Source organism: Etheostoma spectabile, chromosome 12 (genome assembly GCF_008692095.1).
Source record: "Etheostoma spectabile isolate EspeVRDwgs_2016 chromosome 12, UIUC_Espe_1.0, whole genome shotgun sequence".
NCBI lineage: Eukaryota > Metazoa > Chordata > Actinopteri > Perciformes > Percidae > Etheostoma > Etheostoma spectabile.
The window spans coordinates 7992380-8018743 of NC_045744.1; the positions used below are offsets into that span (position 1 = coordinate 7992380).

General features: G+C 40.7%; 1 protein-coding gene and 1 long non-coding RNA gene across 5 annotated transcripts in view; one reads left to right on the forward strand and one right to left on the reverse strand.

Annotated features, from left to right (window-relative positions):
* Window positions 1-25786, reverse strand: part of LOC116699450 (dipeptidyl aminopeptidase-like protein 6) — a 93775-nt gene extending 67989 nt beyond the window's left edge. Inside the window, exons 1-2 of one of the 4 annotated variants that reach the window (XM_032532025.1) lie at window positions 25530-25786; window positions 25280-25355 (exon numbers count right to left, since the gene is read on the reverse strand). In XM_032532025.1, the coding sequence (XP_032387916.1) occupies window positions 25280-25336 (57 nt within the window). In that variant the 5' untranslated portion in view covers window positions 25337-25355; window positions 25530-25786. Of the gene's footprint in view, window positions 1-5860; window positions 6620-16363; window positions 16577-25279; window positions 25356-25529 lie in introns of those variants that run through there. The other 3 variants (XM_032532026.1, XM_032532027.1, XM_032532023.1) reach the window with 3 other exon arrangements.
* Window positions 2145-22810, forward strand: LOC116699452 (uncharacterized). The gene is made up of 3 exons (XR_004334430.1): window positions 2145-2155; window positions 10025-10029; window positions 22757-22810. It is a non-coding gene; the product is annotated as an uncharacterized LOC116699452 (long non-coding RNA).
* Window positions 25787-26364: the final 578 nt, after the last annotated feature.

Consider the following 26364-nt stretch of genomic DNA (forward strand, 5'->3'; position numbering starts at 1 on the left):
CTGAGGATGCTGTGTTGTCCTTAGGGAGGAGCTGCGCTGCCTGGGTGACAGCACGTTTGCCTTGTGTGCCCTTTCCTGCGTGCAGGTTTAAATGGTCAGCGACATTGCATTGAGTTTCTTTCTTTAATTGTCATTCATTTGATTTAGTTTTACCGTATTTTATGATGAAAGATATTTGTGTTTTTTTTTATTTGCTTGTAAATAGCTTTTATTTGTTTTATTTTTTGCCCTGTTTAAGACACTTTGTAATGTGACTTTTGAAAAGTGCTCATAAAAATAAATACTGTTGCATCTTGTATTTAGGCCCAAATTTGCAATGAAGTTTAAGCTTAAGATCTTCCAGCTTTTATCATGAATATTTCTATATTGACAATTCATCACATAAGAAGAGCTGAGAATTCCTGCATCACCACCTCTGCAGTTCCCCTCAGCTCTACAGAGCGGTTCAGTATCCCTCAGCTCACTGTTTTGGTTTACTCTCACCACCTTGATTACATTGACCTACCTGCTTACCACCAAACAGCACATAGACAGTGTAAGTGACCGGTTGGTGAACATAGTGAAGCATTCAGCAGCTAAAGAGAATTTCAGAAATTACCATTTATGTTTTTTTCTTATGCGTTTAATAGGTAAATATAGGGTATAAGGTCATACACAATTTTCCATGATCAAGTAACATGTTTTTACCATATCTTTGCGTGTGCCATTGTCAGATAAAACAGTAGGCAAAATGTGATCACAACACCTCACTTACAACTGTCATGCCACAAGTAAAAACTGCCAGTTGGGACTTCACAACACAAAGTAACTGGGTTTTCTGGTTGCCAAGGGGTTCAGGGTGCTCCCCATGAACTGGACTGGACAGGTAACTGTTGTTGCATGTCATTCTCCATCTCAGTCTCTATCTTAATTTCCTGGCTTTAACTAAACATTGACTCTGATAAAAGCACATGATTTTCCACAAAATACTTAAAACATAAATGCCTGTTGAGACTTGAACACTAGCATGTGTTAATGAAGCACATGGCTTTGACTTCACATCAGGCTTTTTGCAGTGCACTGTGTTGTAAGAGCGGGTCATCTCAGGACACCATCATCATTTTTGGATGAGCGCAGCGGGTAACTAAGCCAGTGGCGGCCATCAGTCAGCAGTCGTCAACTGCATACAGAGTTAGTAAGGCCACAGAGATAATGAGGACATCCTATCACAGCTCGCTGCTGTCTTTTTCTTTTTTTTATCTGGCTGCTCTTGTTGAGCTCCGTCTGGCTGATAAATCTGAGCTTCCGGACCTCGAAGGAAGCACAGAGCTAAACTAAGACTTGGGAACTGGGCCAAGCTGACTTACTCAGATCTGGAGTATCTGTGAGTAGAAGACAAAGTGCGTGTGTGTGTATGTGTGTGTGTGTGTGTGTGTGTGTGTGTGTGTGTGTGTGTTGTGTGTGTGTGTGTGTGTGTGTGTGTGTGTGTGTGTGTGTGTGTGTGTGTGTGTGTGTGTGTGTGTGTTTGTGTGTGTGTCAGCCCTTGGCAGTAGTATCTGAATAACATTTTACACTTAAATCACACAGGGTAATTTATGATTCACTGCTTTTGAATTCCAGTTTCTGGGATTCAAAACAGGACAAGAGTTATGCAGATGGGGAATTTACCTTTGACAATTTTATTAATGTTTGACTTAAAGACCCCATACAATAAAAATGTCACTTTATGAGTTTTTTTAACATTAATATGAGTTCCCCCAGCCTACCTATGGTCCCCCAGTGGCTAGTAATGGCGATAGGTGTAAACCGAGCCCTGGGTATCCTGCTCTGCCTTTGAGAAAATGAAAACTCAGATGGGCCAATCTGGAATCTTGCACCTTATGAGGTCAAAAGGAGCAAGGACATCTCCTCTTTCTCTGCTTTTCCCACCCAGAGAATTTGACCCACCCATGAGAAATGGACATCATGGCTTTCAAACGAGCAAAGGGGCAGTTGGTCAAGGCCACACCCCCACCCTCCATCTTGCCCCCCCTCTCTCCTCCTCAATTGCTACAGACTCAGAAATGGCACGTTCTAAGGAAAGCTCATTGTGGGATTGACTCTAGAGGTTGTAATTCTGCACCAAGGCTGACTTTTGGGAAAGAGACTTCAGATATGGCATTAGGGGACCACTAAGGTCTATATGGAAGCATCCAAAAAGCACCATGTCATGGGACCTTTAAGCAAAAAAGTTTAAAGACGACAGTCAAGCAGGCACAGGATGAACTCTACAATGCCCAGCTAATACGTCCGATGGTTACACTATTTAAACAATCCAGTAATCGCTTGAAAAAAAGAAATCTCATAGCCTAGAGCTCTTAGTGTTCATCCCCCGGACATTTAACCTCAATGTTTGGCACCAGCCTCCCTCTCTGTCATACATGCATTTCAAGCAAGATAAGCCCATAAAAGTAACATTAAAACACATTTTCTAGTATACTTTTGATCAAACATCTGTAGCCTAGGAGAGAAAAAATATGAATGCATTATAGAGCAGTTTGCCAATTACAGATAGTCCTGTGGGAAATGAGCTTTCAACTAATGACTAGTGCTTAGTTAAACATACATTTACAGTTGCCATCATACAATCACAATAAACAAGCAGCAAAGTTTAGGTATTGTAAGTAAAAATTTTATGTTTGCTTTTAAAACATAAATTAATGTGATGGTTTGTACAAATATATTTAATATGATTAAGTGTAAACTCATCAATGGAATTATGATACAAGCCAGTAGCTGAAATCAGTGACTAAAGCACAGCAAGTGTTCTGAGATCTAGCTTGAGGCAGGAACCTGTGATGTGCCTCAATTATAATCATTGAAATTTTAAACTCATCTAGAAAAATGAATCCCAAAACACTAAAAGCACATAGAGACTGTTTAGATCCCTAAATCAATGAAATAGGAGCTGAGATGAAGGAAGTTTGAACTGAAAAACACAAAACAATTTTAAAATTGTGGTCTGCCATATAAAGAGTCAGATGGACATTGATTTACTGAAGGGCATTACCCCCTTTGAATCTCTGATTGTAAGGACTAATCATTTTCATTTAAATTTCGTATTTATATTGCATTCCATTGTATGTTTTATGTTTATTGGTTTGTCTTATTTTATTGGTATTGACTACTTTTATGGGCACAGATACCCAGACGCTTGTGGAGTCACATGTCCTCTTTCAAGGTGAGACACAAACCGAGAGAAATGCTTACATTTTCTTTGCTTTTGTCTGAAAAAGTCAATACATGCCGGGTCATAAAAGTGTCCCAGGGTATCAGTCTGAATGTAAAATATCAGATTTTCACCTTTACATACCATAACACCATAACAACCCTTAATTAAGGACCCTTGGGTGTGGGTTTCTATTTCCAGTAAATGGTACTGACAAGGGAAAAGAACTACTGCAGATGTCTCCCTAGGTGACTGGACCACAAAACACTAATGATTACACACAGAGTGCAGCAATAATTAGTCAATCCCACAAAACACACACAGGCAATGAACGCTGCATTACAGAAATTGAACAGTTCCAAAAAAATCAACTTACTTCCATTTTTCCAATCTGGAACTGAAAGATTTTAGAAAAACAATCAATCGTGCAGGTAAATATTTGGATACATTTCAATTAAATTAATGACATTTCCAAGTTAATTTGTGCCCTTAACCTCTGCAAAATAAATGGAAACAACAATGGCCATTAAAACTTTTTTCCAAGGAGGGGACTCCTTGAAATGGTCTCCTCATCTCCTGAGGCTAAAAGCAATTTCATGCCCTAGAACGACTCAGCGGACCATCAGGACTAAAGGTGACCTCAAGGTTAACGTTGCAAACCTAATAAATATGTTGGAAAGCAGCACAAAAACCTTGTGGTCACACTAATTAAATCTAATCCCAAGGTTTAAATGCTGGAGAAATGAATCATGAATTTGAATTTTATAGCACAGTATCTCATATAATGAACATAGAGGCTCTTAAAGAAAATAGGGGAAACATGGCGAGCACTGTGTCCAGCCCATAGACTTTATATTACATGGTCCAGCCTAGGTGTTGTTGTTGACAGCCCTAGCCGTGGCACTGTTTGGCCTGTTGCCAACCTTATCACTTGATTCTTGATGTGACAGACATCAATAATTTAGAGGTTCAGCTATTTAAAGATAAAAGGCCAGTCAGCCAGCTGTAGGTTTGAACTAGTGTCATCTGCAAACAGGTGCTAAGTTAACAAGTCACTTCATAAGGCCTTGATAATAGAGGTAGAGAGTATACAATTTGTTTTTTTAAAGATTACTTTTGGGCATTTTAAGCCTTTATTGACAGGACAGATAAAGACATGGAAGGGGAGTGGGGGGGTGGGGGGGTTGACATCTGGCAAAGGGACGCAGGTTGGAGTTGAACCCATGACAGCTGCATTGAGGTGTAAACCTCAATAAATGGGCCCCCGCTCTACCAACTGAGCTATCCAGGCCCAGAGCATACAATCTTTCAGGCAAACCAAATACTAAAGCAGCTGTGTTCACGTGTTTGTTTCTCGTCTTTGGTAGAAGGAGAACTAATCAGTGTATATATATCAGAATATGTGCCTCTGAGTTATTTAGTTAGGGGAAAAGACTATACAAACAAACCAGAAACAAGCATCATGATGAAGGCAAGATAGCCAAAAAGGTTTGCAGAATAAAGCATTATCGGTTGGAGAGGAGTTCTGCAATAGGTTTTGTTTTGATAAGCATTTAACTATTTGTATTTGCTGTTCTGCATTTTGCTGTGTACATTCTTAGAGAAATACTGTTGAAAATACAACCTGCACAACTCAAAGTGGGATAAAGTTCTACATATACTATATGTCCAGCCAGTAGACAAAACCAAAGCCTTATTTTCAGTAGGCACATCTAATAGTTATGAGGCTATAAGTGTAAATTATTGGCCACATATCTTATAGGAGGGATACTAATTCAATGTATGTCATTTGAACAATAATAATGGTAATGATGTACCTACAACAACATGACCAAATGTAATGGACCAAACCAAATCAGCGTCTCAAGCTACTCATCTTCTCATTGTTGCTGCTGTTTGAGTAGCTCCAAACTGGATAGGATTCTTATCCAAAAAAAAGTGTGGCTTGTATTTAAAAACACAAGCTGAATAACTAGCAGTAGCGGGTCAAATTCTACTGAAGCTGATGTTTGGTTTTGAGGTCAATTTTACAACTCCTCCAAGAGGCCCAATTTACGTCTACGTTCCCATAGACGTATTTCCCTCTGACTAAATTTAGATTTTCTGGCTCCAGTACATTAACTGCCAAGATGGTGACCAGCACAAAAATCAATATCATCAATTCAAAACACTGGGGGTGACATCACAGACTACATCCATGTTGACCGAATGAGTTTCATTTGCAATTTCAGCACCACAGACAGCGCCCGACGAAAGCGCAGGCTTTCACCACAGACACACAAATCACATAATCCTAATCTGCTCGACACATGTCAATGAGGTAGATGCTCTGAAAAACATCTGAGAGAATGTATCACCTTTGATTTCATATTTGACAAAAGGCACACAGGGACCAGGCCAGCTCACAGGCTCTATCATCCAATCTGACGACAGCTTGACAAAAGAAAAACATTATAATGCCAAACCAAAAAACAACAACAATTCTAGCATGAGTTAAGATACCATAGAATAAAGAACAACCTTTACAACTTTCCAGGGATATAATCTTGCCCTATGACTGTGTGTGTATTCATGTATGCATGTCTGTCTGAGTGTGTATCCAATCTTAACTGAACATCTGGAGATTTTCCATAAGGGAGGGCTATGTTGGCTAATAAAGTAAAAGTGTCTTACATCCTCATCCTCCCTCGAGCTTTTCTTGCGGTACTGGATGTGAGGTCTGCCATCTGCGAGTTGCTGAAGGGTCTTCGCTGCGTTGTCCTCGTCTGCAACCTGTCCACCGAGAAGGTGACTGGCCTCAGGTGGGTGCGGGAAGGAATTGGCCGTATTAATCTTCCCGGTGAATCTCTGATACAGCAAAGCCATATTATAGGTCCAGTCCAGATAAAACAACTTACAGCATGTCAGAGCCACAGACGAGTCTCGCTTGGGTCGTTTTTTTTTTGGGGGGGGTCAGAGCTATTGGTTTTCTGTGCGCTTCGAGGAGAACCGATGGCAGGCAGCCAGTTTTCCCATCCGGGATGGAGCAAAAAAGATAAGGCGAAGATACCGACCTAGTAAATAAGTGGATAGTGGATGACTCACAGTCTGAAGTGATAGCCCCAAAATAAAGCCGATGTCCTGTTAGCTGTGTCCAGGCGCACGGCAGACTGGTGGGCTGAAGGTGTCAATAGTTGCTCTCATCAGTATTCACAACACGTTGACTCCCCTCTTCAGTTTCCTGATGCCTCCTTACAGCGAGACAGCGGGCGGATGCGCTCAGTTTCCGATCAGATAGTCGATCCCCATCAGACTCCGGGTGATTGTCCACAAAATAAAAGAGCAAAAGGTGAATGTTTCGACACTTTCGGCTCTGTTTTTTAGGCACACAGTCCTCACGCATGAAGGACACACAGAGCCCGGCGGTACTCTCCGCAGATGCGCTCTGCATAAGAAGTGACCAGCTCTGAGAGAGCAGTTACTGTAGCGCTGCTCTCACTGCACTTCTCTGGCTGCTGTTTTTACGCACAAACATGCTCCGGCACTGCGCTAGTGTCACCTGAATGTAGCCTACCTTCACTTAAAACCTCTGATTATCAAGTCGGACTCATTTATGATTTCATGAATGGGGTCATGACATCTTCACCCATATGAATGTATTAAGTCCCAGGACGGAGATCGAGTGCCTCTCTGTGGTACACTGGATTAGAGCAGGCTGACCACACACCTACTTCAGGTGTAAAATAACACATCTTCCTGTTTTTGCTCGTTTACTCAGAAAATTCTCCTTTTTATAAATCCTGAGTTGTGAAAAGCTAATGTTGAGATCAACAAATCTATACATGTTCTAGTTATCCAGAAACCAGAAAGTCACATGCAGCAATTATCACCAATGTCTTGCAACAAAACAAAAAAAACAAGGAAACTCCCTCCCCTGCACCATATTCAAGTCTCATAAATACTTTCCTTAAAATCCCTTACAGTATTACTTTGAACCATGAAATTGTCTCTCCCCTAATATGTGCAGTTTCTCTCCTATGATAATTTTTCAGTTCACATCCACAAGTGGTATTCAGCTTTCACTACATTTAATGCTTGAAATGTTCACGGAGGCCAGTGCAGCTCTCTGGGTAATGCAGAATATTGGCTTATATGTGGTGGAGGGAGGAAAAAGCTCTTGAGTCAGAGTATTAAAATCTCTGCCATCCCTGCCATGAATGCCACAGGCGAACACCCCTCAGCCTCTCACTGTGACAGCTCAAACTATCACTCCAGCGGCACCGAGCCGCATTTTGGGGAAATAGGTCATCCTCACACGAGTACAACTTCAAAGCAGCGCTAAAGCACGGCTCAAAACAACCCCTCATACTAACCGCTGAATTGCAACAGTTATGCATCTCCCATTATGGGAATGTTAGTTGTCATTTATGGGGCGACTGGAGGAGATTTGGGTTCTACAGACAGGAAAAGACTTCACCTTAGGGGTGGGCGGATCGATCTAAATATCGATAGTATCGATGCCAACGCTGGTATTGGTATTTGATCGATACAACTGTAATTGAATCGATATTTAAATTTAGATATTTCTCCTCTACGTTCACTATACTTTGCTTGTGTCTTCCACCTTCCTGAGCAAACGCCGCTTTCACATCTTGGCCCACATTGCTCCTCCTCCCCCTCCTGCTCCTCTGCTGTGATTCGTTGTTGTGTCGTCACGTGACTCACTGACACAACGCGCAGAGGAGCAGCGACTCGCTGTATTCATTCTACAGTGCCTAATAACTAATAATTTTGTGCACTTCAATACATTAATAAAAAAATATTGCCTAAAGAATTGATCATTCATTCACCTCAGAAATAATGAAATGCTCTCCCCTACACAAAAGTATTTTTTTAAGTAAAAAGTATCGTATTGGTATCGGTATCGGCAATACGGACCCTATATGTATTTGGTATCGGATCGATACCAAATTTTGCAGTATCGCCCACCACTACTTCACCTATCCAATACTACATCAATCCGCGACTCTCCGAGACCACTGGTTAATATCATTAAAGTTCTTATCAATTTGTTTGATTTTCACATGCTGGTTCGTACGTGATTTAATCGCACAGAGAAGGTTTATTTTTGAGTTAATTTTTCCTGCCAAGATGTGCAAATGTAACCTCTGCCTTCTGATCTTTCACATCACACTCCACTCTTATGGTGGCCATTTCAGTAGATTTACTCACTAACGTTGTTGTGGAAACACAATAAGTATGGAAACTAAATGCACGCTTCCTACATTACTGCATTACTTCAAACACTAAGTTACTCCTGTAGTAATCTTGTATTCACGTGGAATAAAACAATAAAACACTGAGACCATTCAGCAAAGCACTACGGGTATAACAAATTCACCACGTGAACTGGTTGCTAAGGACTCGTCACCATGCTTCCTCAGTCATTGTACATTATAGCATAGGTAAAGCTGCCGAAGCTGAACATTATCCAAAACTCCATTTCTCAGACGAGCGTCAATTAGGGAGCCTGCATGCTACCACTCCTTTCTTCTCAAATGACCTGAAAAGGCTTCGTTCGCACAATTTCACAAATAATCCCCGGGACCGAAAAAGATTTTTGAGTCGGGTATGGCTGCAGCCTGGAGACCTCTTGTCTCATACCCTCCCGACTGCGTGCTGTCCGCGAGCTTCGACCTTTCAAAATAAAAGCTTGGGTCTGGCCCACTATGTTATCGTACGTGTGATTTTCGATGTTTTTGAACTAAACTACGGAAATCATGCTAATAATTACAATATTTTTCAGCATATGTCATAGTTGCAGCACGATGGAACTAGCAAAGCAGTTTTGTGTTTATATGTGCGCGTGAGATTTATTCAGTTTGGGAAATCCCACGGTCTCTACAAAGCTACAGCTCAAACTGTCTGCTGATTCAACAGGGGGGGACCCATCTGCTAGCTATGGGGACATGAAGCTTTATGGAAGAAAATGCACCAAACAAGCCACTTTGCAGTTATGCTGTTTTCATGAAACAACAAAAATTGGATGACCCTCCCCTCAACAAAGAATAAAAAGACATGACCCTCCTCTGTTTTCCTCAGTGGTCCATTCCATAAATACAGAACGGTCCCTAAGTGAAATCAAGTTCATTTTGCAAAGGGTACTCAAAGCGGACTGACTAGAACAGTAGATATGAAAATAGTCTATATTCAACCTGGAACAAAGAGCAAGTTTCAGTTAATTATTTTTTTTGACAAATGTGAGTCATCTCAGGCTCTGAAAAGAACTGCTGGAGGCGCATTGATTCATGGCTTGAATTATGAATGTGACCTCCTAAATAGGATTTATGTAGAATACAGAATATTGATTTCAAATGTTCGGGCATTTATTTAAAAACAAGCACACATTGGACATTACTGCCTTTTTTTTAACTACAGTCCCTATCCCTCACTTTCTCTTCACTTTGAATCAATTGTCCTTTCACTTTGAGTATGATTCATAATTACCTGAAACACAACTTTGTTTAAAACTTTTGAACTCTTTCTAATTGCAGCAGAGATTTATGATGTTGGGCTACACATCTGGGCTTCCGGCTGCCTCATCTTCCACTGTGGCTGGCTTTGGTCCCTGTCATCATTTGTTTCTCTAGTTCATAAATTCCTTTCCTGGGTCTGAGCACACCTAGGGAAATAGGTCTGAGTCACTTGACATCCATCCCAGCCTCTGTGATAGATGTCTTCCAATCCACCTCACTGTGTTGGAGAGCCATTGTGAACTGCCTGGCTGCTTTAACGCTCCCCTCAGGACCGTGCCCGGAGCAATGGGCTCAGCTTGACTCCCATATCGCTTCCTCACAGATTCAGTACAGCAGCTGACTGGAGCTTCGCCTTCCCCCGCTCTCACACAAATCACTGCAGTCAAGCTCTGTGTTATTAGAGGCAAACATGTGGAGATGCATATAATAACCTATGTAATTATGATAGCTGCAGCATACCTCATGCCACTGCGGGTAGCTAATGGCACTGTTCGAGCTAGTAGGATTTTAAAGTTACTTATATTTCATGCTGATAACAGATGCATTTTAATCGTAATGACATGATGAACTTCTGAGCACATTATGATGGTGTGAGTGAGGGCTTTATGGGGCTCAATAAACTCCCCTGGTGAGTTTGCTTTTGATTTCAGTTTTGGATTATTACACAAAAGTTACCACATAATTCAACTGAAAATGCACAGGTGTTATCTTATTATATACCTCATTATAAACCTCATTTGTCAGCTTAATTGTTGAAATAAAGCTAAAAGAGTAGTGCATACAGTGCATGCTCCAGGGGATACTGGAACGCTCTGAGGACTGCAGGTAAAATCCCACCACTGTGTAAAAGACACAGTCACTTTAGTTTTAGTAGTTTTTGAAATAAATAGTACAACGTGTTGTATTGTAACAAATAAGGCTTTTTAATGTGCTGTTCTTTTCTGTTTTAGCTAAAAGAGTTTCTGTCACACCTTAAGAAAATTCCTTACAGCATGTTCCCTCTGTTTCATTTTTTGTGAGTTTGTGTAGTCTGTCCTGTGAGTCAAGTGCAGATGTGAGTTGCGCATGCTCAGAGTTAAACGGTTTATGTCAAACTGAAATTTGTGAAATCCATGAAATAATCAACTTTTCTCATTACAAACAATAACAGAAGATGGGAATCATTTCAAAAAACCCTTTAGCTATCTATGATTGTTTGATTGCTATCGTTAGCTCAAAAAGCCATTCAACTGACCGCATATTGTTGTGTTTGATTGCTAATTTGTAGCCTGCAGTGAACAAACTTCGTTAAGTAGTTTATTTTACTGTATTGACATTACAGAAGTCTCTCGTTAGCATCTTGTATTCTACTTGTCGCAAAGTGACGCATTTGCAGCTCACATCTTCACTCGCCTTACATTGGGGAGTGACAAGAGGAATAGAGAGCCGAAGTCACAACCCTTCCGGTGGACCTCCTGGGACCTTTATTCCCAAAAAATATGAACGGGAGGGAACGGGGAGAGGCAAATTATTTTTTGGTCCCTTTTGAATTGAGCCATGGATTACAAATATGATGTTTGTCAATTCAAAAGATAATTTTTCAACCGAAGAAAGAAGAGCACCACAACGTACTAAGGACCTTCTGTTGTGACAACCTCAATAAGCACAAATGTAGTGAATAAACTTCCTATATTCCACTGTTTATGTTTTTTGTAATAACCCTGATATTAAGCATTATTAATCATTTAGATAAGTAAATCTAAAGGTTACTGTTCAGAAAAACTAAATAAGGGTAAGTTCATGCTCTCTATGCCCTTGTAATGTTCTCCTAAAAGATAACAGAAGAAAACACTTTAAATTCTACTTAAGTAACACTTTAAGAAGACTAGCCATACACTGCTGAGTGATATGTGTTTTCTAATTAAGGGAGATATGTGGTGTTTCATCCTTAGCGCTAGTTTCACCCCCCCCCCCATTTACAATATTTCTTTATTCAAAAATATGTAAAACTGAGTTAAGTGGGATGAGGAACCACGGGTTAAGGTTTTCATCAGCATGCCACACACTACTCAAAAAGTAATTCAATGGAAGAGCAAACAGATCAATCAATCAATGTCTGGTGGGAGTGCAGTAATATCTAATTTCCTCCGAACATCACTCAGCTGAATAAGGAAATTACTGCGCCTCTCTACATGCATGTCACAGAATGGATTTATTTACAGCCTGCCATAATCACACACTTTCACAAGATTTTCTATTTGGTATTAGCCAGACACTAATGATTCCCCTTGATGCTGAGCTGAGCCCACCACAGCAAAAGGCTTCTTTTTTTATTTTTATCATCCTGCTGCCTGGTTCGGATTACATGCCCCTGCTTTGCTGTCCAGGATGCATTTAATCTTAAAGCTTGCCTCAAAACAGCATGGGCCGCAGTTCACTATCACACTGATTAAACAGAGTTGCAGACCTACACATCAAATTGGTTCAATTATTAGAGGAACCAGCATTCAAGCAGGAATTGAACATTATAAATTATCAAACTAGTTTGAGAACACAGAATATTCAAAGCTGTGAAGGGTCAGGGGAAAGACTTTTCTCATTCATACTCAACCACCTGCAAAACATCTGCAGCACATATTTGTAATGCAAACACACACACTAGCAGTTTGAAACACATTCAAAACAGAACACTGGCAAATTTCCTGTACTTCTGCAGCAACCATATTGAAATGTATAGAAAATCCTAGCAGAATATTTACAATAGAATGAAATAATAATCGTTCTAAACACAGCTGATTGCAATTTTAACTGAAAGAGAAGACGGCGCCAAATGCAGAGAGAGGAAGGACTAGGACCCTCACAGGACTGTGTAGTATGATTAATTATATTATACCATACATAATGTTGAGTTGCTTTGCTTTCAATTACTTTCAAATTCTTAGCGCCATTTGGCCGTTGATTATTTTGCATCAAAAATCTTACTCTATCTATGAGTCATAGCTCAGTGACATTCGAGCACACACACACAATAGGCGTACATGTACCATTTTAGATTCAGTGTGACTTACCATTCCCAAGGATATTATCTCAGAAGTCTATCGCTGAATAAACATCTTAAAAACCAAATCAAAACAAAAAGACGCTGCAGAACTTCCCTGAGGCTGGTTTTAAATTTTTTAATTGAGTATTAAAGTAATCCAGTGATAGCTGTCTGCACTGCAAACGTGAGTGCTATTATCTTATTCTGCATACTTTATATGGTGCAAATTTACCAATGTGAAAAACAAATGCTGAAAAGATGGACTCAACTTGTAGCCCACCTGTCTCATACAAAGCAGCATTGTATCTCCTGTTTCAAGAGACCCCAAATTATGGGAAATGTAGTTCCAATTCTAGAGCATGATTATCTCTCAAATAGCATTAAGACAAGCAATATTAGTAGAAGTGACAAAATACATTATGATATTTTATGTTGCACTTAGGGGGCTTTGAAAATCCCTGGTCTAGATAGTTAGATAGATAAATACAGTAGTTAGACAGACAGACAGACAGACAGACAGACAGACAGACAGACAGAAGATAGACAGATAGATAGATAGATAGATAGATAGATAGATAGATAGATAGATAGATAGATAGATAGATAGATAGATAGATAGATAGATAGATGTCATCAAAGTGGATAAATGAAAACTGAACAGAACAAAAGTCTGCATTAAATGTATGTGTGTCATACAATGGATTTCCAATTAGGATCACAACACACTACCCAGGGTAGAAACGTCTCCCTTTGTAAGTGTTAATCAAAATTTAATTATGTCTCTATGAAGGACAAAGTCAAAGAAATGTGCAGTGGAATACATTATCATTGAATTACACCCTAACACTACATTACAACTCTTTTCTCATTTGGGGCCATGTAACAGCCGTGAATTCAATTACTGTGTCTTGCAAGTGACAACACTTTATAACAATTGTGGCCCGCTGCTATCACTGAGTAAGTCGCTGAATTTAGTTCGGTTCATATTAACTTAAATTTACGGTGTAAGAATCAGCATAAACACGTACGGAGTCTCATGTAGATTCCACAATTCATGCATCAATTTCATGAAAATCCCTTTCACATTAATATTCTAGTAAGTGCTCATTTCTTCATAACTCCTTTTTTACTGAGCCATGTGTAAAATTCAACTTTGTTAACTGCTTTCCAGGACTGAAACCCGCAAAGCACATTGCCTGTTGGAACTGCCATATTATTATCATCTGCGGAGAATAAGTGCTGAATCTTCCAGTATATTACAGATGAAGGGAAGCTATGTATTGAGCCCAAAATGAAACGGCAGCAGATAAGTCACTGGGGAAATGGTGTTTAATGCTGTGGTGTTGTAGAATAGACTGTGGCTACATTTGAGGGGATCAACAGACTACAGCCGTGGATTGAAACTGGAGCAGAGGATGAGGAGGAGAAGAGGTAGATACGGAGCAGAGAAATCGAACAAGAGTGAGTGTCACTGAGAATTTATCTTTACATGTGTGCTTCTGTGTGGATAGATAGTGTGTGTAGCAGAACCCAGGGGTTGCGATGAATGAAATGAGGGAGCTTATCACATGAGTAGTGTGAAACATAACTACCCTGCTTCTCCCTCTTTCTTTTTCTTCAGATATAGGTTGCATGATTTTTCTTGTGTTACAAATTAGAACATAACATCCCTTTGGTCATTTAAAACTGTGATGAGCACTTCATTTTTGCCATCATTGGGCAAACGTTTCATAATAATCTTTCAACCTATTGTAATTCAAGTGGTTTAAGAAAAAACTGGGTCACAATCACAGGTCATTTTAGAGAGAAAGAGGTTTCCCATTGGCTGTTCTGTTCATGCTGTCTGTGAGACAAAGAAGGAAGAGAGAGCTGCGGGAAGAGGTCCCTCCCTACTTCAAATTTTGACGTTTGTTTTGCATTCTACCCACTGCAACTTTAATGTTCCATATGTCTCTAATTACATGCATTCTTAGACATCTCTACCTAGTGTTGCTTTGCCAGACCCTCCTCCACAGTGCTGCGGAGGAGGGTCTGGCTAGTCAACAAAGCATTCTGTGATGGGAGATGCTCTGGTTTGTTGGCATTTCTATAAACCAATTACAGTCGTCTTGGGCGGTACTCAGCCCCGGACACAATGACGGCGCCTCTGCAAAATACCTTCATTTTGCTTAAGTCTTTACTTATTTTGGCCGAAATTAGTACGTTCAAAAGTTGTTTTAGTCGTGCAACAGAAAACTCAGATTGGACAGATAGTCTAGCTAGCTGTCACAATTTACCATGCAGAGATCTGAGGAGCAGTTAACCACAGTTCTTACAAATCTACCCGGGTTTAGAATGCCAACACAATGGAAGGTGGAAGGTGTGGGACATCCAGCCTAAGGGACGTTTCCGGGGGCACCTGAACACTCAAGGAAATGGAACGTCAATGATATAGACTATCTCAACCTGAAATGCTTACGTATTTGCATTTAGAGTATACTTAAAAGTCCCATGGCATGAAAATGTCAATTTAGGAGGCTTTTAAACATTCATATGCTTTCCCCCAGCCTGCCCATGGCCCCCCAGTTGCTAGAAATGGCAAGCCCTGGGTATCCTGCTCTGCCTTTGAGAAAATGAAAGCTCAGATGGGCCGATCTGGAATCTTGCTCCTTATGAGGTCATAAGGGGCAAGGTTACCTCCCCTTTTTCTGATTTGCCCGCCCAGAGAATTTACCCCCCCGTGAGAGAGAGAGACATCATGGCTTTCAAACGAGCAAAGTGGCAGTTGGTCAAGGCTACACCCCCAGCCTCCACCTTGCCCCTCCTCTACTTCCCAAAAGCTACAGACTCAGAAATTGCACATGTCCTAAGGAAAACTCATTGTGGGACTGGCTTTAGTGGCTGTAATTCCGCACCATGGCTGAATTTTGTGAAAGAGACTTCAGATATGGTATTAGGGGACCACTAAGGTCTATATAAAAGCATCCAATGAGCACCATGTCATGGGACCTTTAAGTGTTTCTCTGCTGGAGATTCATTAATCTAACAACAACAACAACAACAACAAAACACTAACAATCACCATCAGATTGTGCCTGTTCTTACATTTTACATCAGTTTAATTGCCTGAGAACAACAAAAGTTATCTACTCTTTAATCTCCTTTACAGCCTATTTGCAGGCAAGCAGAGCAGAATAAAGTTAGAATTTAGTCAAAGCTGAGCAATTAGCTGATCTCACATAAACAAAGAGTAAACAAAATTGTTTTAATTCAGAACATGCTAACGAGGAATGCAAACCAATCATTTGAAATATCCAAATATCTCAAACAACAATGCATACGTACTTCTATCCATCTGTTCCCCATGACGTCCAGCTCCCACTGAAGTCATTAGATGGCAACACATCACAAAGAATAACAATGAGGCACTAAGCATTCTCCACAAAATATGTAACCAAACCATTCATTAGAATTCGGCAATTAAAAGGAAATTAAACGGGAAGCAAGATCCTCAGAAGGGACATTGAGATTCGCCGCCCCTTCCTGCCTGTTCCAGTTGTTATCAAAAACAGTCAGCAGTCTTTTCTGTCAGGAGCAGGAGACTCACCCATAAACACAGACATTCCCACACAGCGTGCCATGCATGCTAAAAAGGCCCCTTACCCTCCTGGAAGCAGTGCTGGTGTCTATCTTCAGCTGGGTGGCTATAAGGACAGACATGGTGAAAAGTGCCACTTGCCTTCCACCCTCGCTTTGCTCACACCTTTGTGCTGTGAAGTTGAGGCTGCTATAGGTGCCTGAGAAGTTCTCCCACCCTCCTTTCCCTCTCTCACTCCCCTCCCCTCCATCTAAGGGAGATTGGATGACCCAGGCGTCCAGGGGTTGGGGTGCGCATCTCCTCTGCCCAGGCTGCTCGAAATGTTACTTATCTCTCTCGTCCTTACTCCCTCCCTCTCTCACTCCTGGCTCACTCCCACGCTCGTTCACTCCGTCTCTCACACACACTTAAACCTTCCTAACAAGACTTTTCTTAGCAAAGGTGGAGAGTTCAATAGTATAAGTAAATTAGACACACACAGACTGTATATATAAACAATAAAAAAAAACAGTTTCTCAACATATCAACACCAATACTGCCTGCGAGGCATTTTTTCCTTCCCGTTGTGTGTTGGGTGTCGTGGTGTGGTGTGTTGTGTGTGTGTGTGTGTGTGTGTGTGTGTGTGTGTGTGTGTTTGTCGTGTGGTGTGTGTTCCATCTACTGTCACACATTAACAAGAAATGGATCAATTTTGTCCTCTTTGCTGCTGGGTTTTGTGATTAAACCCAAGTAATATTTATGCTGCCTGTCTTCCAGATCGTGAAATACAACCCCACCCCCCCCCCCCCCACACACACACACACACAACACACACACACACACACACATCAAGGCATGCTAACAGGACAGAAGTCTGGCACAAGCCACACTGCTGCTTTATTTATGTACTGTTTTGAGAATAGTGTATCAAATCCCAGGGCTGAGACTGCATACACCTGTTTATTCAAGCAATCCATAGCACAGAGTCATGAGAAAGAGGGAATAAAATGGCTTTTATGAAAGTAGAAGCAGTCATATTTTTCAATGAAAATCCAAGCCCTTGTCACTTCTTGAATCTAATCTGCTCAGTTGAATTTGACAAAAGCCGGAGGCAAAAAGCACCATACCTGCGGAGACCAGCGGAGACAGCACATATAGCAAAGCATTCATAACTCATTCAAGAGCAGCGGGTCACAAGGTTATACACAGTCAATCCCCGTTCAGATATGGACTCAGGAGCTGAATCATGGCTTGCATTGACGCTGCTGTTCAGCATTTTGCTTGTGTGTGAAATGAAGATGCTGAGGCGATGTGAACACTGAAGACGTAGCCTATGCGTCACGGGGTCATTAAGGCACCATCACAAAACTGGGCCTCAATGTTTACACTCCACAGCTACGGAGGCTGGTATTTAATTTAAAATGTTTGAGCAAAATGTGTACTATTCTAATGTGACCTTGCCAATTATTCGTTGGTGAAGTTTAATAAAGTTGGGATTGCCCATGTTTTTATGTCACGAACAGCAGCATATTTTATACCCAGTGGTGGGAACTGGTGGGAGGTTTGACAGCGCTTCATAAATACCTATATTCAAAGTCAGCTGAATTTTTATGACTGTGACTCATGGACTCGTTTAAAACAAGACTCTTCCCCCTGCAGCTGCAGCAGTTTATCACCTAATGACTGCCTGGCTTCAGCTCAGATTTTACATGTTTGATTTGTTCGCCAACACCAAACCCAAGATGACAGCAGAGGTTGGTAAAGGGCTGCACTTAGTTAATGGTAGGCATGTTAATCAGGCCAACATGTAAAACCGTACTCCAAATGGGATACAAGGATAAGGATTATAACTACAGTTCATATTTGCGCACACTACAGGAGATAAGGTTTCCTCATCAGAATAAAATAATTGCTCTAATGACTTTATCAAGGAATAATAAAGTCCTTTGAGGTAATACAAGACATGGTGGTTATGGTTCTAGCCATTGCTGCTAACAGGCTGATTTTGTGCCATGACATTTCTCCAGGGTCCTTTGAACATCCTCCTGATTGGTCATCTCCTATATTAATTTTTGTCACATTTATAGCCATGACATACACTTTGATTATGAACATTACTGGCTCACAGTGAGTCACTGTAATTGCAATTAGTGTAAAAGGTCAGCGCCGTTATTGCTGTAGAGCACAAAAGTGATGTGGTGTTTTATCATACTGATGAAGATTAACAGTGTACAGCTTGACTTTCTTTACTTGTTTACTTACAATCTTTTACTAATTTCTTCCACTTGTCACCTCTTGCTGATTTTGCAGAAAGTGAGTATTAAAGCATTGAGCTGATGTCAAAACAAAATCATTACCAAAGTCTGTGCAATCTAGCAATGGCACTGACAAATTGAAGACACATTAGTTTATGTTACACCTCAAAACTACAAATGACATGGCATTTTTAGTTATGTTTATTACATCACAGATAAGAGCATGTTTAAGGCAAACACTTAAAGCACACATGGCTGTCTAAATCCAGAGAGAGAGCTGAATTTATTCCCAGACACCAAAGAGATAATAAAATTATCAGTTCAGGTTTGGGCTTATCTAAAAAGTGTCTACTTAACTGGTATCTACAGCTGCTGAATTAAACTGATACATCATGATCAATAAATACCAAACAGCTCTATGAGAATCCAAAGAAAATAATCCCTAAAAGGGTATTCGTTTTGATCGTTTTCCTGTAAGCATGCAATCTTTTCAACACAGCTGGATAATGAGGCTTGATAACCTTATAGAACTGAGATCTAAATGAAAGGTGCACATGTGTTTAGAAATGTGCATTAGTGTTACTTTGTGTGTGCTTCTTTGCACTGTAAAAAGCTATAATCTAAACTCACCTCACAACTTTACGTCTCATGCTGCAGTCAAAGCTTTATGTCCTTATCCCAGCTCTGATCTTGACCTTCCGCCAGACCACAGCACCTATCCTGGCTAACCAACTCAAAGGCTCCAAGCACACCCCACCTGTGCTCCACCCTGTGGATCCCAAAGATTCACATTGCTCTACTTGGTATGCTTCTCAGACCAGCTCCTCTTTGAGCTCAGGAAAGGGCAGTGGTGCAAAGATACAAATAGAGAACACACCGCTGTTTGTCAGAATAGGAATGAGTCCAGAAATACGTGCATATCGTATTACTGGACTCATTCCTGTGTGTCTTTATCTGCGAGATGTCAAGCGGCTTCTATTACAGAGAGAGCTTGATCAGGTCATCTTTACATGTGAAGCTACAGATGAACCCTGCTCACTAGGGAGCAATGCAAGAGCGTGATTGTGTCCAGGATGTAGAGATTGCGGTGCTCGCCGGTGGCCAGGGGCCGCACAACCTCGAAACTTTCATAAACATGGTTTTCATCTACAGCAAACCTTCCCTGGAGAGCCAAACATATGGCACAGCAGTTAGTGGTGACAAACGACGGCTGTTGAATGGTGTTGTCCCTTGCTGCGGGCCGTCCCTGGTTGTTTCCCCGTCTCTGAATTTCATTTCTTTGAACAATGTGCTATTGTTCACCACTGCATTATCACCCTCGATGCAGTCATTGGACAAAATAAACAGATTGAATCGAGATGGGCGAGTAGTATGTGTGTGTATGTGCACATCAGGAAAATGGAAGTCATTTTGTAGCGTTAATTGTGGCTGTGGGCAGCAATACAAACATTTTAAGCAGGTGACTTAAAGTGCAATGGTTCAATGCAGACATAGAGAGGGCTCACTAGATGAATACTGAATGCTTTTGAAAGACATTTTGTCCGTACATATTCCTGCTGCATACAAATCATTTCAGTGAAAGTTTGTCTGTACGATTCTACTCCAGGGAACCTTAACATTCAGCTCGGAGTGCCAGTAAATCCTTGACACACTTTCAAACAGCCCTGATACAGTTGCACTCAAAACTAACTTGATCAAACAGATTTAAGTTATGATCATGTTCCCTGAAAATCTATGTGAATAATAACATAAAACATGGCCCCACAGAAAAAACCCTTTTTGAAACAATACCATTTATATCTGGGAAACAGAGAGCGCTGTAAGCAAATGCAAATGATGACAGTCTAGAATCAGGAAAAAAGGAACTGGCCTTAGAAACATCAGGCAACAAAGGTACCCAGCACAACAGATGAGACAAGACACCGTAAGGCAAAATACAGTATAAAGTGTATTTTATGCTCTGTGAAGCAGGAGGTACGGATGCCAATGATTCAATCTGGGCCATGTCTAAATATGATTAAATTGTCGTAAACACTACAACACACTAGATGCAGAAAATATACAATATAAAGGTCCATGTAACTGTTTTTTCTATTTTCTACACAGTTCTTTTGGATGTTGGGATTTGTGAATCTTCTTGAGTGTCTTTTCATTATGAAAGCAGTTCTGAACATAATCTCCACAGGAAATATCAAACACACTTCACCACAGAAGCAGCCGCAGCAGCAGCAGCTAAAAGCAAGCACTGCAAAAAGCTTAATGCAGTACAGTTGTGGACAGCCGTTATCAACAACGTACCAAAATGACACTTTCTGAACTTTCAGAGGACTCCGAAATAAATTGTAGAAACATTTTGCATAAAGAATATATGCATTTTAGTGCATTGTATAGTAAATGTTAAATTCTGGGAAAAGTCACTAACCTAAAATAGTTCTTAGTTGTTATGATTTTGGTATATTGCTTTGTTTTCTGTTCCGCCTTCTCTGTTTTTTTGGTTCTGTCTTGTCTTCTCGTGTTTGTGTCCTTATTTCCTCCCTGGTCTTGTGTCTTGTGTTCCCTTGAGTGTCTGTATGTTCGGTTTCCTGTTTTATTTTGATAGTCTGGGTTTCTGTCTCGTCCTGTCTAGTTTTACTACCTGACTTCTGTTCTCCCTCCTCTGTGTTTGTCGTCCCCGCCCTGATGTGATTCACCTGATATATCACCTGTTGCTTGTTTGCTAGTTACCGCTTGTATTTAACCTCTGTGTTCCCTTTGTCTCTTGTCAGATCGTTTTGTGGGTTTGTGTTGGCCTGTGTTGGTCTTTGTTCCTGTTTCAGTCATTTCTCACTGCATTTGGATTCTACCCTGAGGTCAGTTTTCCCTTTCTCTGTGGACTTTTTTGGATTATTGTCCCCCTTTGGATTATTTTTTTATTTTGTTAGTTTTTCTTCCTATTTTGGACTTTGGACTTTGTTTTTCCTGGAGTTGTTTTTTGTACTATTTTGATCCCTGTGTTAGTTTGGACTTTCTGTTTTGCAACTAAATTCTTGTTAAACTTCTCCCGCCTACCTTCCTCATCTCTGCGTTTGGGTCCTCCTTTCCCTCAATCGTAACAGTTAGTGCTTTGATTAGTGCATCTCCCAACAAAAACTACATCTTCTTTCTAATAAGAAACTACCAGAACTTCCTATTAACTCTTGACTTGAAATGTCCTAACTAAAAATATGATTACCAGTGATATGTACTAGTTTTATTTAAACATTTGCTGGGATTAATAGCTTGAAACACCATAACTGCAATGATTGATCTGTGATTTTGACACTTGGCTGTGAAGAGCAGCGGCTTCGTTCCTGGCTGTGACTTGTTCATATCCTAACAAAGAAATGTCAAAATTGCTGCAATTACTAAATACAAAAAAATGGGAGAAAAGAGTCAAGATGACATTTTTTTATTTGGTATCCATATACAGTAGGTCTTTGTAAGTCAGAGTTCTCTCATTATTTTTTGGGGGGTGGCATTTTTGGCCTTCATTTTTGATAGGACAGCTGAAGACATGAGAGAGGGGGGGGGGGGAACAACTCACAACAAAGGGCGGCAGGTCGGAGTCAAACCCGAGCCTGCTGCGTCGAGGAACCAACCTCTACACCTAGGCGCCAGCCCCACCAACTGAGCCATCTGGGCACATACCCATGATGAGGTTTTTTTTTTATTTTTTTTTTTTTATTTTTTTTTTAACTGTTTTAATTTTACATTGCAGTTACAATTAAACCTGTCCCAACCCACAACAAAATGTCTCTCAACCTCTGCCGTACTACAACAATCAAAAAGCAAATTATGTGACAGCATCACAGTGGCCGCTCCCCTTTGTCTTCTTCCTTTTATAAACCGGTCAATTGGCCTCCAGATTTTCTTATACACCCCAATTTGCCTCTTTATATATACGTTATTCTCTCCATGGACATACCTTCCAACATATTCTTGATCTAGCACCAATTGTAGGTGCTTCTATTTTCTTCCAGACGAGAGTTATACGAGAGTCTTTTTTTGCCTGCAGAATAGCAAAATCAATACATTTATGTTCTTGGGGTTTCAGAGTCAGATTTGTTGGATAGAGGTGCAGAAATATCATCTTAGGGTCAAGTGAAATGTTCACAGACAAGATGAACATAGTTATATTGATCACCTCCCTTCACAATATTTTAACGTCGTCACACTCCCAGACACAATGCATAAATGTTCTTTTAGCCCAGGGATCTTCAACAAGGGGTCAGGGACCCCTAGGGGGTCCTCAGAGACAATTTCTCAGAAATTAAAAAGTCTTAACATGAATCCGACATATGATAAGCAAATATAAATCCCCACTGCTTACTGGCCTAGGTGGTCACTAAGGCAACCCATAGATACATTTAATCCTAAGGATTCACTTTGCGATTATGAGGCTATATTAATAGCTTAGTATTCTATGCAAAAAAAGGTGTGCATAAAGATTTTAGGCCGCCCTATATGTTATTGTAGACCCAGTTAGTTATTTTGTTAGTTTGTTGACGACCCCTGCTTTTGCCTCTTTGCATTTAAAACAAAGGTCAGGTATATTACTGTTGTATTTATTTCATTTAACAGGAGGTGTGTATGTCTGCATCAGCCAATCATATTGGAAGTTTTCTTCCAATTGTTTTCGAAAATGTCCTTTCAATTCCACCCTAACTATTGATGTTTCTTTAGAGCCAGATGCAAGGAGCCAGTTGTATACTGATGAAATCAAACCCCTCTCATCGTCAATTGTTAAATTTTTTTTCTAAGAATGAGAATCTAATTTCTACTGCTAGTGGTTTAATAGCGAGTATGAACAGAAGTGGTGATAGGTGAGCCTTGGGGGCAACCTCTTGTAATATTGAACGGCTCAGACAACCCTTCATTTGTCAGTACCTCAGCTATAGGGTTGAGATGAAACAGTTGGATCCAGTTATGGAAAGTATTTCCAAAACCAGCATAATGAGTTTTAGTGAAGACATGTCTAAATTTTTTTCAAAATTTCCTCTATCCTCTGGTGGGCAGCTCGGCTATCCATGACCAGACTAATGACTTATTTTCTATGCAAATTGACAGCAGATTATGGTAGAATGTATTAGGCTGTGCCTGGGAGAACTTTACTCTTCACTCCCACACCCAATGTGGAATGTACAGAGGTAGAGCTTCTCATCGCATGTGGTGAAATTGTTCGAAATAAACTGACTGGAGGCTTGTAAAGCCCAAATAATAAGAGAAAGACCTGTCAAGACGTGACAAATTGGATTAAAACTTGTCAAGGAAGCTTGATCTCGAGTCAGTGTGTGACTTTCTGCCTCCAGCAGAGGGCAAACTAGCTCCAGCATTGATTGAACAAAACACATGGGAATCAAGAGTCAGTCAAAGTCTCATGTATTACAATCCAGTAGTACTGACGAATTAGTGAACCGCACAACAGAAAACATCAACATTTAAAAAGAGAAAATGAAACTGCATGGTAACAAACAAAACATGCAGAACTGTGAGAAATGTGATTAAATAAACTCATCAATCAATGGTGCACCAACACTGAGCTTTCCACATCCTATTAACTTTTTCTCAGGGTTTCTCGAATGTAGCATTTACTGTTCGTGACAAGTGAGCTATCTTTAATCTAAAACTACCATCATATGTTTTAAAGAGTGAACTGATGTGGCACTGTCTTGATCTTACATCTACACCTTAAAATAGCAAACTACAGCCTGTGATCTGGAAATATTTTTAGGGACGAAATGCCCCCTACAGGCAGACAGATTTGTCAATTTAAATATTTCACAGCTTCTCCTCAGAGTAACACATGCAGGGAACCAGATTCATGTTTCAACATATTTGTGTCCCTTATTGAAAGCACAATCGATGCATCCCCCCTGTGTAATTCAAGTTAACTTTGGAGCTTTTATGTGAGTGTTGCTGGGAAATGGCATTATGGCAGTGCTCTTGCTGGGGCATTGCTAAAAAAAAAAAAAAGGTAGATTTGTGACTTGGTGAGAATATCGTAAACAGATCAATCAGTTCAGTTAACCTAAGAAGGTAATGCACAATCTGACAGATGTAGACTACAGAGTAAAAGCTGGTGTAACAACAATTCAGAGCTGAGAGGGAATAGAAAACAACCAGACTCTTATCAGGACAACCTAATTAGCTTGGCTGCACATGGAGACGCTGTGGACAGACATTCTATTCTAGATCATGAACTTTGCGAAAAGTATCTTATCATACGATGTGGTCTATCGAGTCGTAAGAGCTAAAAGCAAATGGAAAACTGAGGGGACATTTTATGGAGTGCCTTTGCCTTGACACCAGCAGAGGGATTTATTCAAAACAGTGGCACCTATTGTTTCAAGAAAATGATTGATATAGATGATCCGACACTTTAATAAATGAGTATCAAATAAGACAACTGAATATGACACTGAAGTGATGCGCAGAAAGGAAACTGAATCTGATCGGGAAAAGTCTCATATTAAGACAAGATACGCAGAAGACAGCAACGCCACAACATCTCACCAACACGTAACACGACTCTGCTCGTCTTATACTGTTGAGGGCAAGTCCGCAGCAAAAGACACACACCCGTCTCCTCGCGCACCAGTGCGCCTTCAAAAGTATATGCTACTTCAACAATGCTGTGGCGACGGTGGATTTTGAGCCTGATGGTTGGAAAAGAAATGCCGACTGAATGTGAGCAAGAAGTGGAAAGAGGAGGCTTATAATATAAATTACCTTCTCTCCCTTGGTGGATCCCCTGCGGTAGTTTCCTGCACCTGCTGATGAGTTCATGGTCCCATATAGCAATAATCTGCAATACAAAAAAAAAAAAAATCACCGAATATCTCTCTCTCTCTCTCTCTCGCTCTCACTCTCTCTCTCTCTCTCTCTCTGCAAGTTGAAAAGCCTAATATGGCGACACTGATAATTGCATGCTGTTGAGCTCCAGCTATTCCAGCAACGAGCGAGCTTGAACGCCACCCACCTGTAGTAATGCTATTAAAAAGTGTTGTCCAATGGTAAATCAAAGCGCTGATGGGCGCAGCCTCGAGCTGCACAGTGTGCACTTTCTGCCGGCGCGCCGACAGATTCCTCACGATGTCTAGTCACTACAATTTTCAGTCAGCAATTGGACTTTCTTTTATAGTTTTTTTTTTCCAGAGGTGTTACTTAAAATGAGCTGATCCGCGGCCAGTTTGACGTTCCGATTTGGAATAGCATTGGCGAAGAAAAGGAGAAGTGATGCTAATCTGCTTTATCAGCAAATTGCATGCGTCTCTGTTCCCAGGAGCGAGGAGCAGCTACATTCCTCAAAGTGTCCGTTTAACTGTGCAGTTTGAATCCACTTAGTTGAATAGGAGTCTGTATTTGCCGCCTCATATGTTGGCCTACTTTTTTTGAAAATGTTCAGAGCCGTCAGATCAGATGCTGTAACAACTTAGGAGCGCCTTTTTGGGGCGCAGGGGTAAACAGCTGCATCTATAGCTTGAGAGGGCTCTGGAGAGGTTTAGACATCTGCTTTCACAACTCGTTTCTGATTTGTTTGTCTTCGATGCCGCATATGAGCTGGAAAACTGTCATTTGCCGTGCACCGCTGTTTCAGGGCAGACACTTTCCGCAATTACAAGCTTTTAGCGGAGGATGGTGGTCAAAGGCGAAACTGAGCGAGCCCCTGAGCGATTAATATTTTTCCATAGGTCTAATGAGAAAGGGATGCAAAAGAGTTCATTACAGAGAGCGAAGTGTGAATTTAGAGAAACCACAGGGAGCTAAATGGCGACGCACTCTGCAAATAGGCCCACTAATGATGCGGGGCTGGG